This window comes from Dioscorea cayenensis, chromosome 17, assembly GCF_009730915.1.
Source record: "Dioscorea cayenensis subsp. rotundata cultivar TDr96_F1 chromosome 17, TDr96_F1_v2_PseudoChromosome.rev07_lg8_w22 25.fasta, whole genome shotgun sequence".
Classification (NCBI taxonomy): Eukaryota; Viridiplantae; Streptophyta; class Magnoliopsida; order Dioscoreales; family Dioscoreaceae; genus Dioscorea; species Dioscorea cayenensis.
Genome location: NC_052487.1, coordinates 21,313,345 through 21,327,701, shown reverse-complemented (window position 1 = coordinate 21,327,701; position 14,357 = coordinate 21,313,345). Strand labels below are relative to the sequence as shown.

At 36.8% G+C, this 14,357-nt stretch overlaps 2 protein-coding genes across 2 annotated transcripts; both read left to right on the top strand.

Annotated features, from left to right (window-relative positions):
* The first annotated feature begins 1,968 nt into the window (after positions 1-1,968).
* LOC120280213 (ABC transporter G family member 39) lies at positions 1,969-8,650 on the top strand. The gene is made up of 24 exons (XM_039286986.1): positions 1,969-2,518; positions 2,611-2,731; positions 2,824-2,912; positions 3,000-3,084; positions 3,173-3,332; positions 3,436-3,512; positions 3,613-3,663; positions 3,756-3,846; positions 3,955-4,256; positions 4,335-4,616; positions 4,725-5,041; positions 5,120-5,280; positions 5,372-5,475; positions 5,549-5,711; positions 5,794-5,919; positions 6,012-6,124; positions 6,222-6,554; positions 6,639-6,929; positions 7,017-7,100; positions 7,192-7,325; positions 7,440-7,667; positions 7,762-7,933; positions 8,041-8,295; positions 8,387-8,650. Exons 1-24 carry the CDS (start codon positions 2,193-2,195, stop codon positions 8,648-8,650), a joined length of 4,329 nt encoding a protein of 1,442 aa, XP_039142920.1. The 5' UTR covers positions 1,969-2,192.
* A 1,116-nt stretch (positions 8,651-9,766) lies between these two features.
* On the top strand, positions 9,767-13,961 carry LOC120280778 (sodium/pyruvate cotransporter BASS2, chloroplastic). The gene is made up of 13 exons (XM_039287725.1): positions 9,767-9,967; positions 10,120-10,216; positions 10,507-10,630; positions 10,749-10,790; positions 10,910-11,023; positions 11,116-11,178; positions 12,116-12,243; positions 12,652-12,733; positions 12,827-12,878; positions 12,966-13,063; positions 13,264-13,425; positions 13,558-13,647; positions 13,773-13,961. Exons 1-13 carry the CDS (start codon positions 9,847-9,849, stop codon positions 13,848-13,850), a joined length of 1,251 nt encoding a protein of 416 aa, XP_039143659.1. The 5' UTR covers positions 9,767-9,846; the 3' UTR covers positions 13,851-13,961.
* Positions 13,962-14,357: the final 396 nt, after the last annotated feature.

Below are 14,357 nucleotides of genomic sequence, written 5' to 3'. Positions count from 1 at the left end.
TCAAAATATTCAATACTTCACTTATTCAAATACTATCTAGAATAAATAATTTATCTCCGACAATTGTAATCTGTAAGTCACTAGTATTTTTTTTTATTTGATTGATATATATTTTTTTAAGTACCACTTCATTAGTAGATTATGTGACACATTTCTTTATTTTTAATTTATTATGTTTTCTTTTATTTTATATTGTTTTTAATCATTTTTATCTCAAGAAGTTATAATTTATTTATTTTTATATAAAAAAATTATAGACACACTAATTTTGTTTTTCTTATATATTTTTAAACATACTCAATAAATTTTTTATTTATTTCATATTAAATAATATATCATGCTAGATATTTTTCTTGTTGATGATATTTACAAGTTCTTTATGGTTTAGAATTTAATGTGTATTTTTTTTTCAATATCAATGGTGCATATACATACCAATAACAATAAACACTAGGAATTTTTTTTTTTAAAAAAAAGTGTCAAAAATTTCATATTATCATGAGCATATAAAAATCAACTAATCAAGAATCATTTAGTGCACCATAAATTTGTAGATTATTACAAAAGGCACCTCGTGACAGAATAGACAGCTATCTACCAACATTAAAAAGCATCAAATGTGAATAAATATATAAATATTTATCATCAACTTGTTCTATATTCCATTTATATAAATAAATAGTTAGAAAAATATCTATCATCCACTCCATTTAATGCCGGCTAATACACGACATATAGTGGTGGGACCCAATACAGACTATATATATATTTATTATTTATTTAAATTTTTAAAGGTTACAACTTACAAGCTCAAAGAGATTCCAAACTAGATATTTTATAAGAAATCAGATGATATTTTAATATCCATTAAATTCGGTGAGTTTGTTATATATATATATATATTAATTCTATTTACTGAAACATTTTAACTCCATTGTAAGTCTAAATTGGTAATTAAAAAAAATAAACAAAAATGACAAGTGTGTATCTATAAAAAGTCTAACTATTTGCAGAGTAACCCTCACAAAAACACTAACGTGTACTCGCCATTCAAAAGTTTAAAACTTTGGTTGACTTATGAGTTATGACCACATGCATACATCATTATTTTATGTGCACTATAGTCACATATAAATTTTTCAAAAATTAAATAAATGTAAATTTCAATGCATATTTTATTACCTTGTCAAAATAAAAAAAATCATAGTTTAATATCCTGAAAAAAATTTATCACATCTCAAATACATATATATTTATGTCTACTGAAAATAAAGAATGAGAAAAAAAACGTGAGCGAAAACGAATAGAGTTAAGATTTAAAAAAAATTAGAATGGCAGGGATATTTTTAAATTTTAAATCAGTGTTAATATTTAAAGAGAAAATTAAGATGAGGACATCTGTTAGTTTTAAATCTACAAATATACGTGGAAAATACAAACTCATTTATATATATACATACATAATTCTTATGGTAGTAAAATTTAATTATTTATTATTATTTTATGAAAAATAATAATTAATTGTTTTTATTTTTAATTATCTATATATATATTTATTTATTTCAATATATAAGCGGATATTATTGTTTTGTGACGCCATACAAATAATCAACCCAAAAAAAAACAATTAATAAATATTAAAATCAATAAATGCAAAAGCGAAAGCGCACTGCACTCCAAGCGGGAGACGTCCCTTGCAATAACGGCGACCGTCCTTTAGTGCAGTGTTCTCACCGAACAAGTCAAAACACGAAACACCAAAACAAACCAACAGTATAACGCCACGTAATCCAAACATGAGAAATTCTCCGCAGACGATCACGAATAATTCGAGAAGGGGCATTTTCGTCAAAGAAGCAAGTTTGACTTTTTCGAACGGTCGTCGCGTTGAAAATTCAACGCTTTTCCATGGTCAACAAAAGTTCGCTGGTGATGAAGTGAAGCTTCCCGCGAAGTGAGAAACTTTTGGATTAAAAGCAGTGAGAAATGGGCGTTGCGGAGAATGAATCCATCGAAGACTCTTTCCTTGTTTTCATATATATATATATATAAACTACTCTTTAAAGTCCATGTTCTTCATCTTCCTCTAAGAAAGCTGGGTTTTTTTGCGGTCTTTTATGGTGTTTGATTGAAGAATTTGGTGGAAATTGAAGGATTTTAAGGTTTTGAGGGAAAAAGGAGGAGTTTTTGGGATGGAGAGCTTCAGGATGGGGAGTTTTCGGGGGAGTATGCGGCGGAGCATGTCGTCTTGGAGAGCTAATTCGGCTAGTGAGGTTTTTGGGAGGTCTGGGAGAGAGGAGGATGATGAGGAGGCGCTTAAGTGGGCGGCGCTTGAGAAGTTGCCGACTTATGATCGGATGAGGAGAGGGATTCTTTCTGGAGTTGTGGGTGGAGCTCAGGAGATTGATATTGAGGGGTTAGGGTTTCAGGAGAGGAAGAATTTGCTTGAGAGATTGGTTAGGACTGCTGAAGAGGACAATGAGAGGTTTCTTCTTAAGCTCCGGAATCGAATGGAACGGTGAGCTTTTAAAAGTTTTTTTTTTTCTCTTGAATTTTGTGTTGATTTAGGGTCTAGATTTTGATTTTTGATTTTTTTTGGTTTGTTTTTAGTGTTGGGATTGATAATCCAACGATTGAAGTCCGATTTGAGAATTTGAAGATCGATGCTGAGGCTTATGTGGGGAATAGAGGGCTTCCCACTTTCACAAACTTCTTTACTAATAAGATCATGGTATTGTTTTCATCCACTGGTTTCTTTCAATCTAAAGCTTGACTTTTTGGTTTGGTTTTCATTTGGATCTTTGTTCTTGTTCTGTTTTTCAGGGAGTTCTGAGTGCCCTTCATATTGTATCTAGTGGAAAGAGGCCAATCTCAATCCTCGATGATGTCAGTGGGATCATCAGGCCTTGCAGGTAAGAGGAGAAGAAGAGATCTGGAGTTTGGACATGGTCAACCTCTGGTTTAACTTTTGGATCTAATTGGGGTTCTATATTTTGCAGAATGACATTGCTTCTAGGACCTCCTGGTTCTGGGAAGACTTCCTTGCTCTTGGCTCTTGCTGGGAAGCTTGATTCTTCTCTCAAGGTAATGTGGATTGATGGTTTTCTTTTTTCTAATTTCGATGTAAATGTCATAAAAAATGCTTAATATTGATCCCTAAAAATACCATCAGGTGTCTGGGAGAGTGACTTACAATGGCCATGGCATGGATGAGTTTGTCCCTCAGCGGACTTCTGCTTACATTGGCCAACATGATCTTCACATAGGAGAGATGACGGTGAGGGAAACCTTGACTTTCTCTGCAAGATGCCAGGGAGTGGGAACTCGATATGGTGGGTCAAATTGGAGATATCTATTTATTGAATTAGGAGAATTTGTTCGGGAAGTCGGTAGATCAAGAATACTCATGTTTGGTTTCTTTTGATTGATTTGCAGAGATGTTGACTGAACTGTCAAGAAGGGAGAAGGAAGCAAACATTAAGCCAGATCCCGACATTGATGTCTATATGAAGGTGAGGATATAAATGAAGACACTCTTTCACAGAATCAAGCATGATTGGCCATGGATGTTAATGATTGAAATGATGTATAATTCTTTTTTGTATCATACAGGCTATTTCTGTGGAAGGACAGGAGACAGTCGTTACTGATTACATTCTGAAGGTGAGAACTGAAGTTCACATCGAGGACTGAATTAGATATATAAATATATCAAAGAGAATGAAACTGATTATGAATTCTTTGCCTCCTTATAGATTTTAGGCCTAGACATATGTGCTGATACCATGGTGGGAGACGCAATGATAAGGGGTATTTCAGGAGGACAGAAGAAGCGTGTCACAACAGGTAAATTGATAATTGATACTGATAGTAGAAATACAATCCTATAACTATTCAAATGCTGTTTTCAGAAAATGATCCTTAGAAGTTCTCTTCTTGTGATGCCTTATTCAGGTGAGATGCTTGTCGGGCCAGCAAAGGCTCTTTTCATGGATGAAATATCTACAGGTCTAGACAGCTCCACAACCTACCAGATTGTCAACTCTCTCAGGCAGTCAGTTCACATTCTTGGTGGCACTGCATTCATTGCATTGCTTCAGCCAGCCCCAGAGACATATGATCTCTTTGATGACATTGTTCTCCTCTCTGACGGGCAAGTCGTGTATCAGGGTCCTAGGGAGCATGTTCTTGAATTCTTTGAATCCATGGGCTTCAAATGCCCTGAGAGGAAGGGTGTTGCTGATTTCCTTCAAGAGGTAAGGCGCATTATTGATTATATCTCAGTTCCTTTGTGTTTGCAAAAAATCAACATTGTTTTCTCAATGTTTCCGTAGGTCACATCTAGGAAGGATCAACACCAATATTGGTCTCGCAGAGATGAAGCATATACATATGTTTCTGTCAATGAGTTTTCTGAAGCTTTTCAGTCATTCCATGTTGGTCGGAAGCTAGGAGATGAGCTTGCCACCCCGTTTGACAGGAGTAGGAACCATCCTGCAGCCCTGACAACATCCAAGTATGGTATCAGCAAGAAAGAATTGCTGAAAACCAACATAGAGAGAGAATGGTTGCTGATGAAGAGAAACTCCTTTGTCTACATCTTTAAGATAGTCCAGGTGAGCTGGAATAAGTCCCAATTCAGTTCTTGAATTTTGAAGTTTTACTAGGCAAAGAATCAACATGCTTATTCCTTTTTCTTTACACACGTGTGTGTTTCTTGTCAGCTTATAATCCTTGCAACGATTGCAATGACTGTCTTCTTGCGAACGAAAATGCACCGGAATGAAATCGAGGATGGAGTTATATTCTTAGGTGCCATGTTTATTGGGTTGGTCACACATCTTTTCAATGGATTTGCTGAACTTGCTATGACTATAGCAAAGCTCCCTATATTCTACAAACAGAGAGACCTCCTGTTTTATCCATCATGGGCCTATGGATTGCCAACATGGATTCTCAAAATACCAATATCCTTTCTCGAATGTGCTGTCTGGATCGTCCTTACTTATTATATCATCGGTTTTGATCCAAATATTGAAAGGTAATACTGGTTGAGCAACTCAAATGCCTGTCTTCTTTTTCAGTATGCATACTTATGGAAAGCATTTTTGTCATGCAGGTTCTTCCGTCATTATTTGTTGCTCGTGCTGGTGAGTCAGATGGCCTCAGGACTTTTCCGGCTTCTTGCTGCAGTTGGAAGAGAGATGGTTGTTGCAGATACATTTGGCTCCTTCGCACAGCTTGTGCTCTTGATTCTTGGTGGTTTCCTCATATCACGCGGTATAAAGCACAAAGATCCTTTATGTCATTCAGTGTCTGCTAGAAGGAAGCTACCCTTTTAACTAACAAGTGTGGGATGTTTTTCATGCAGAAAAAATTAAGAAATGGTGGATATGGGGTTACTGGGCTTCTCCTTTGATGTATGCTCAGAATGCAGTTGCAGTGAATGAATTTCTTGGACATAGTTGGAACAAGGTGAGTAAATATTGAACTTGATTTGTCATTTGCCACATACCACAGGCGCTATCTAACATGTACAGCTGTACAGGTTGTGAATGCCACAGTGGACAACAGAACGTTGGGGGTCCAAATCCTCGAGTTCCGTGGGATTTTTGTTGACAAGAACTGGTATTGGTATGGTGTGTTGGGATTGGTTGGATATATGATGGTATTCAATATCTTATTCATTTATTTCCTCGACTGGCTTGACCGTAAGTATTGCCGTCTTTGAATGAAATACTCCACACACACTTGCAGTCTTGCAGTACTAAGTAGTAAACTCCATTGATGCAGCACTTGGGAAGGGTCAGGCAACAGTGTCTGAAGAGGAGTTGCGGGAGAAACATGCAAACAGAACAGGCGAATCTGTTGAGCTGTTGCCTGCAGGAACTGATTCTGCGCGGCCCACAGCATCCTCAGGTCAGTGTCATACAAGATTTCAGTTTCCTGCCTTCTGTAAATGAGACTCTTGTGCCACAATGATTAAATGGATCTTTTTATATCAAAACCAGGAGTTGGTGAAATCAGAGCAGCAGGATCTGAAAGGCAGAGGGGAATGGTGCTCCCATTTGCTCCTCTTTCAATCACCTTTGATGATATCAGATACTCTGTAGATATGCCACAGGTTCGATACTTCTCCCAATGCTGAATCTTAATGGCATGCATCTCCATTTCTGATAACAAATATAACTGTTCATCCACAATGAAACTTTAATCTGCAGGAAATGAAAGATCAAGGTGTTGCTGAGGATAGGTTGGTGCTTCTGAAGGGTGTGAGTGGAGCTTTCAGGCCGGGAGTTCTCACAGCACTCATGGGAGTTAGTGGAGCTGGCAAGACAACACTAATGGATGTCTTAGCAGGGAGAAAGACTGGAGGATACATTGATGGGAACATTAGCGTATCTGGTTACCCCAAGAAACAAGAGACATTTGCTCGTGTCTCAGGCTACTGTGAACAAAATGATATTCACTCTCCCTATGTCACAGTCTATGAGTCTCTTCTCTTCTCGGCATGGCTTCGATTACCTTCTGAAGTCGATGATAAAGCAAGAAAGGTTGGTCTAAAGCGCAGATTTCCCCATTCTATTTGCTCTTCGGGTTTCCATAATTCATTCTAACTCGTTGAGTTTCATGTGTAGATGTTTGTTGAGGAGGTCATGAGCCTAGTAGAGCTGACCTCACTTAGAGGAGCACTTGTCGGGTTGCCTGGTGTGAATGGTCTCTCGACAGAGCAAAGGAAGAGACTCACCATTGCTGTTGAGCTTGTTGCCAACCCCTCCATAATATTCATGGATGAGCCTACTTCTGGACTGGATGCCAGAGCTGCTGCAATTGTCATGAGGGCAGTGAGGAACACAGTGGACACTGGAAGGACTGTGGTCTGCACAATTCACCAGCCTAGCATAGACATCTTTGAAGCCTTTGACGAGGTTGGTTTGATGCCTTTCAACAAATGAAAAACAATTCTCCTGTAATTTCTTCACTGCTAACGTGTTTGTCTCTCTATACAATGGCAGCTCTTCCTCATGAAGCGTGGTGGAGAAGAAATTTATGTCGGACCTCTTGGCCAGAACTCATGCCACCTGATTAAGTACTTTGAGGTCAGATCCTTGTTAAAGTTGCACAACTCTTGCATTGACTTAGTAACCTTGTAAACTAGCAATAAATAATGTTGATTTTATTGTCATCCAGGGAATTCAAGGAGTTAGGAAGATCAAAGGTGGATATAATCCTGCAACATGGATGTTGGAGGTAACTACTCTAGCACAAGAAGAAATTCTGGGGGTCAACTTCACTGAGTTATACAAGAATTCCGATTTGTACAGGTAGAATTATAATTCTTACATAAAATTCTCAGCTTTCTGTGCCTAGAAGAAAGCAATTGAGATTGATATGTGGTTTTATCAGTTTCTTATCAATTGTTTGTAATGACATCACAGGAGAAACAAAGCTTTGATCAGTGAGTTAAGTTCTCCTCCCCCAGGTTCCCAGGACCTTTACTTCCCCACCCAGTATTCACAATCCTTCTTCATACAATGCATGGCTTGCCTCTGGAAGCAACATTGGTCATACTGGCGCAATCCTTCATACACTGCCACCAGGGTTTTCTTCACCACAGTTATAGCCTTCATATTTGGTACAATCTTTTGGAGGCTAGGCCGGAAAGTGTAAGTTATTGCAACATGACTATATCAAAAAACTTCATTCTGCAAATTAGGGTGCTAATTTCTCTCAAACTTTCATCTATGTTTATGTATTCAGGGATAATGAGCAGGACCTGTTTAATTCCTTGGGTTCCATTTACGCTGCTGCCCTGTTCATTGGAGTCCAGAATGGCCAGACAGTACAGCCAATTGTAGATGTTGAACGAACCGTCTTCTACAGAGAAAAGGCTGCTGGAATGTATTCTGCTTTACCATATGCTTTCGCCCAGGTAATACCTTCGCACAATGCTCTTAAATCCTTACTAATTAATTTGCATCAATAAGACGGAAAGAAAAGAAAAGAAAATCTCACTTCTCGTCTCTTATTTTTCTGCAGGTCCTGATTGAGATCCCCCACATCTTCTTTCAAGCTGCAATCTACGGTGTTATTGTCTACGCCCTGATCAATTTCGAGTGGACATTTCAAAAATTCTTTTGGTATCTGTTCTTCATGTTCTTCACATTCTTGTACTTCACATTCTACGGAATGATGGCTGTCGCTATGACACCAAACAGCGACATTGCTGCCATTGTCTCAACTGCATTCTACTTCGTCTGGAATGTCTTTGCCGGTTATCTGATTCCTCGACCTGTAAGTTCTTCCTTTAATCCTCATCTTCTTGATTTCGACAATCACAATGAGTTCAGTCTCTCATGAATTCTACTTTTATGGATGACCACAGAGGGTTCCTGTCTGGTGGAGATGGTATGTGTGGATATGTCCTGTTGCATGGACACTCTATGGACTTGTAGCTTCGCAATATGGCGATATCGAGACCCGAATGCCGAATAGTGACAATGTTAGAGTGAAGGATTTTATAAGACAGTTCTATGGATTCAGACATGACTTCTTGGGTGTATGCGCGGTTGCTGTCGTCGGCTTCAGCGTGCTTTTCGCCTTTGTCTTTGCCTTCTCCATCAAGGCCTTCAACTTCCAAAAACGATAACAACCTCTTCGACAAACAATCAAGAAACTTGAGTTACCAAGATACTGATTTACCAAAAACTTTACTCTACTTCAACAATGTGTGTGCATATTGTTTTGTTAGTTTGTATGTGTTTTTGTATGTAATATTACAGTTTGATAGCTATCACTCCTTGAATAAGAAGTGTGCCATATTCTTTTTCTAGCTTTCTTGAGTACTATATTATTAAGAGTTTATGATAATGATGTATCATGTATATAGAACATGTTCAAGAGAACTAATTAAAATTCTCTGTATTTTATTATTTATCTATTTTGCATAAACATTGTTCATTTACACACTCTTTGACATTTTTTTTTTTAAAAAAAACTCTTGGACATAGTCATAGATTTATATATTCAAATAATAAAATTATTAAATGAATCAATATGAAACTATCAAGGAAAAAAAATATTTTATCCAATGGTGCATTCACCAGAAACACCTTTATATATATATATATATATACAAAAATTTAAAAATCATTCTAATTATATTTCTCTCACCGGAAAATACTAATTATTTGCTATTTTAAGTTCTAAAATTTATGGGTTTAAAAAAAATTATGGTTTAAATTTATCAATTATATCAATGATTGAAATATGGAGGTATGAATAAATGCATTTTTTTTTTTAATGATGAAAACGACAAGTGCCAAATAAGTAAATTTCTCTGCTATATAATCCTAGAAAAGAGAAAGAGCGCTATTTCTACAAACCTACCTGAGAGGACTATGCGCATTAAGAGTTGAGGGGTTCAAACTCAAGCTCCCTCAATCCTAATGCAAAACAGATACCGCTGGACTATGCTCCAGCTCTTTATAAAGCTTATCTTTTATCTAAGATAATTTTTTCTATTATTAATCAATTATTCTAATTTTTTTTATACAATCATGTGGAGATCACGTGATTAGGATTAAAAACAAATAACATAAATAAAAAGGGCCTTATCTTTTTTTTTTTAAAAAAAAAACCCAGAAAAGGTTACTTTTCAATCTAATCGGGTCGGGTGGGTCCCGAAACCAAAAGATCCGAATCCGCCAAGAAAAAGTCCGCATCCGCAATCCGGATATCATTCCATTTTGCAGACTCACTCGATAATCTTCTTCTTTTCAGCATCCAATGTCCATTCTCTCTTGCTTCGCTCTTCCAAATTTCGCTCCTTTTTGATTCCTTTTCATGGCTTCCTCCATCCCATCAATGTCCAGATTGCTGCAGAAGAACCTCAGCTTTCTGCCTTCCAGTGGATTCTTCATTCGTGGACCAAACGCTTCCATAGCGAGGTGCCAAACAGTGATTGGTATTTGCTTGTCTTGTCCTTCGATGCTTTACTTGTTTTGGTATCTTGTTTGATGGTGTTTGTGTTGCCCTTGTGTGAAAAATTGTATTTTTTTTTTATTTTTCTAAAAAATATTGGTTTGATTTGAGTGTCTGGTGTTGGGAAGAATGCAGGTGTGGGAAGTGAGCTTTCAGTGTCATCAGTTCACGGGAGATGTCATGGTGATTCTATTGTTTGTTCCAGGGTTTCATCCATTGTGCCGGTGTTTAGGTGAGCTAGAGGATCATTTTCATGATTAAATTGAGCAAGCATAGAAAACTTTAGGTGTTCATTGATATTGAATGGTGAAATCTTTATCCTAATTGCATAGGAGATACTTGTTTGATGAAATGCCTCAAAGAAGTAGGAGACTGATTTGGTTTGTTAACACAATACTACTTTTTTTCTTGGCATTCATTGATAAATGTTGTGTCCTCAACTCCTCATTATTGTTTGTTTCCTTTTTGAGTGTGTGATACTATTTCGAATTAGTGGTCTTAAGTTGAACTCCATGTTTGTAGGAACCGACAAGTCTTCTGCAAAGCTGAAGATGATATCTCTGGGGAGGTTCCAAATAGTCCTTCTCATGAAATTAGCCAGTATGAGAGAATTGTTGAACTTCTTACCACACTGTTTCCTGTCTGGGTATGTTAAAGGAGAGATTATAAGGATAGTTGTCCGCTGGTCACTTGTCAACTTCTGAACTAATTCTCAGTTGAAAGATCAAAGAATCTCAGAGACGGTTGGGTATATTTTCTTGCAGGTGCTACTAGGCACACTTATTGGCATAATAAAACCATCTGCAGTAATTCCACCTTCTACCGAAACATTTTGATAAGCCACTTATTCCTGTTCTTTTTAGTTCTGATGCTTTCAAAAAAATTCTATGATTTGGAATACCATCTCATGGGTCGCACCACACAGGTTACTTGGTTGGAAACAGATCTTTTCACTGTTGGATTGGGTTTATTGATGCTTTCAATGGGCCTTACATTGACTTTTGAGGATTTTAGGAGATGTATGCGAAACCCATGGACAGTAAGTCACTACATCTGTCGTCATCCTGCATAAATAATCTGTAAGCATGTAAACTTTTGGAATTACTAATAAACCTTTCCTCTTGTATGCAGGTTGGTGTGGGATTTCTAGCTCAGTACATGATTAAACCATTGTTAGGATATGTCATTGCAAAGGTATAGTAGTTTGTCTGATTGCACTATTTATTTCATTGGTGCTTTGCAGAGCAATAGAAGTTGATTTCTTTCTATAAACAGCACGCATTAAGATAAAGTGACAAAAGAGTACAAAGCATAGAAAAGATAACAGGATCAAAACAATTAATTTAACAAAAATAGAAAACAGAATATGGAAATAGACTATTAGAAAAATTCCAAGTCAAGTCTATCTCCACTCTAGCGAGGTTGTGGCCATCATGGGTAACGGTGAGACTACTCACAATGGACTTAACATCTTCACGTTTTGACGGTTTGGAGTTGTGAGCTGCACTATACCAGTATAAGAGCATGTAATCAATATCAAGAAAAATTTGGGAATGATCACATTATTTATTATCAAAACATCTTGTATTTATCTCTATTAAACTGTTCCAAAGGATAGCAAGGCATGGGAGCTCCCAGACCAAGTAGGTGGACTTTTCACTGCTGATGAGCCCCAAAGCCCCCAAAGATCTTGTATCCTTTGGGGCAAGGAGAAAAACAAGAGGGATTCATGAATTGTTGCCAAATAAGTATAACAAATTGGCATAAAGACATGATGTAAGATATGTACTCCACCACAGTGGAGCGGAAGAAGCAAGCTGATTGTGATATCCTGCAGTTGAGCTTGCCAAGCTTGTCAAGAGTGAGAATTTTGACATAACCGTACAAATAGAATAACAGTAGACTGATCAATCTTTTGTAATTTAGTTGCTGATCAGCATGGTCTTGAAAATTCACAAGCTTCTTTCGGAGGGGAATATCTAACAATGATGTATTCTTCTTTTTGTCCTGTATATCTAAGAAGTATTCTACTTTGACATGCATTAACACGTTTTGAACATCACATACCTCTACGTATGAAAATGTTGTGATGGCTATTAAATCCTCCTACTGAGATAAATCTTGTTAACAGACTTTGCGCTTGTCTGCACCCCTTGCTACTGGTCTTATTTTGGTATCCTGCTGCCCTGGAGGGCAGGCATCTAATGTTGCAACTTATATATCAAAAGGAAATGTTGCACTTTCAGTTCTCATGTCAATGTAAGTTTTTTTCTTGCATCCAATCCATTTTTCAAATCTTTCTTGTCCTATATATGCAAGTAATATTTCTTGAACTGTAAGAACAGTAACTTGATAATCCCTCAATTTTTACAAATCTATGTTGAATGAACCAAAACATAATACGGGATGGAAATCTACATTCTCTGACTATTGGTTTTTTTTTTTCAATAGAAAGACAACATGGTGTAAGCTCAATGCACAAGACTATGATCTACATCATTAAATAATTCGAATGAATGGAGGCTATGCTGTTTTTGACATGTTGTGTTAAATGCACACTGATATAAACTTTGTTTTTATCCTCGGTCTTTTTTACCTGCATGTGCTTGAGTATTGAATTTATATTTCTTGAATGCTGCAACCACTTTAAATTGTGCAATCTTCTAGTTGCTCAACCATTGGTGCTATTGTCATGACTCCACTCCTTACCATGCTCCTTGCTGGACAGCTTGTTCCTGTAAATGCAGTGGTAAGATTTTGATGTATATTAAATCTAATGAGTAGCAGTTAATTTTAATCCTAAGATATAATTCCATTTAAGTCTAAATATGCATTTATTCAGGGTTTGGCCATCAGCACTTTTCAGGTGGTTTTGGTGCCAACCATCACTGGAGGTAACTGTGAAATGATTTTAATGTTCAAAATATGGTACAGCCTCATGATCTGAATGCTTAACATAATACTTTGTGCTCTTTTGACAGTGCTATTACATGAATATTTCCCAAAATTTACAAAGAAAATAATCACATTAATGCCATTGATTGGAGTTGTACTTACCACACTGCTTTGCGCAAGCCCTGTAAGTTCAGAAACTGAGAATTTAGTTTATAACATTGTTTTGTTGACAGGAAATTAACTGAGTTACGGACTTGAGTATGGCAAAAATTAGCCTTATTGTTACCAGTCTGTTTATCTGAGGGTGCCTGAAGGGAATCACGTTGGTTTAAATGATTTCCCCCTCGTGCTGGAAACTGAGATTTCCATTTATGATATTGCTAGATTGGTCTAGTTTCAGAAGTTTTGAAGACCCAAGGAACACAAGTGATTATACCTGTAGCTATCCTACATATTGGTGCTTTTGCTCTTGGCTATTGGCTTTCAAGAGTATCATCATTTGGTGAATCGACTTCACGCACTATTTCTATAGAATGTGGGATGCAGGTATTGATATGAACTTTGCTGCAGATATTGGCTTTCTTCACAAACCTTCTAAAATTTGTTAATTATACAAACAACTGAACTAGATTCATGTTCACAATAGCGAGCTTATCATATCTTTCATTTCCTTTACAGAGCTCAGCGCTTGGATTTCTACTCGCAAAGAGACACTTCACAAATCCTCTTGTTGCTGTACCTTCGGCTGTCAGTGTTGTTTGTATGGCGGTATGATTCCCTCACTCATTATATTTCATTTAAGCGTTGAACATTCACTTGGATTTCAGTGTGCTTTTTAATTACAGTTAAATTCAGTAAGTCTTGCTGTATTTCTTTCATTTTTCTGTTGATAGCTTGGTGGCAGTGTCCTCGCTGTATTCTGGAGGAACAAGCCAATTCCGGCCGATGACAAGGACGATTTTGAAGAGTGAAACATATAGCTTGTTCTTCCACTTGCTCTAGTGTAGAAATACAGTCCATCTGGATGTTTTGTTTGGATTTTGGTATTTTATCTGTGCCTAAAATTTCTCAGCATTTGTTGTTGCTGCCCTTGCCATGGTTTTTGACTTGCAGCAGTGTACAATAATAATCTGATTTCTGCAATAATCAAAGTTGGTGAATGCAGTGATATTAACTCAACAATGTGATTCAGACTCCAGCATCGGGATCGGGCTCTCAACCTTCGTCGGGATCAAACCATCAATCTTCGAGTTAAAAAGAGAAATAAAATACCGACTCTTCTGCTATAGTCTGGTGATCAGTATTGAATAATATTCATAGATTTTGTTATTTGTTATTTTGTCTAAAGCCACCTGTGGATTTGAGAATATAGTGGGAGGCAATTATTAATTTTAATTCATTAAATTATAATTTTATCTCTTGTTTATTTTATTTTTTTAATCTATTTACTAAAACTTACCATTTTTTGCTTATATGTC

Bases quoted from the DNA above. Each gene is read 5' to 3' on its own strand.
- LOC120280213 (XM_039286986.1), top strand. From the start codon at position 2,193: ATGGAGAGCTTCAGGATGGGGAGTTTTCGGGGGAGTATGCGGCGGAGC. The intron at 2,732-2,823 runs GTATTGTTTTCA...TCTGTTTTTCAG, and splicing joins TCTTTACTAATAAGATCATG to GGAGTTCTGAGTGCCCTTCA. The intron at 3,513-3,612 runs GTGAGGATATAA...TGTATCATACAG, and splicing joins ACATTGATGTCTATATGAAG to GCTATTTCTGTGGAAGGACA.
- LOC120280778 (XM_039287725.1), top strand. From the start codon at position 9,847: ATGGCTTCCTCCATCCCATCAATGTCCAGATTGCTGCAGAAGAACCTC. The intron at 12,879-12,965 runs GTAACTGTGAAA...CTCTTTTGACAG, and splicing joins GGTGCCAACCATCACTGGAG to TGCTATTACATGAATATTTC. The intron at 13,426-13,557 runs GTATTGATATGA...TTTCCTTTACAG, and splicing joins CTATAGAATGTGGGATGCAG to AGCTCAGCGCTTGGATTTCT.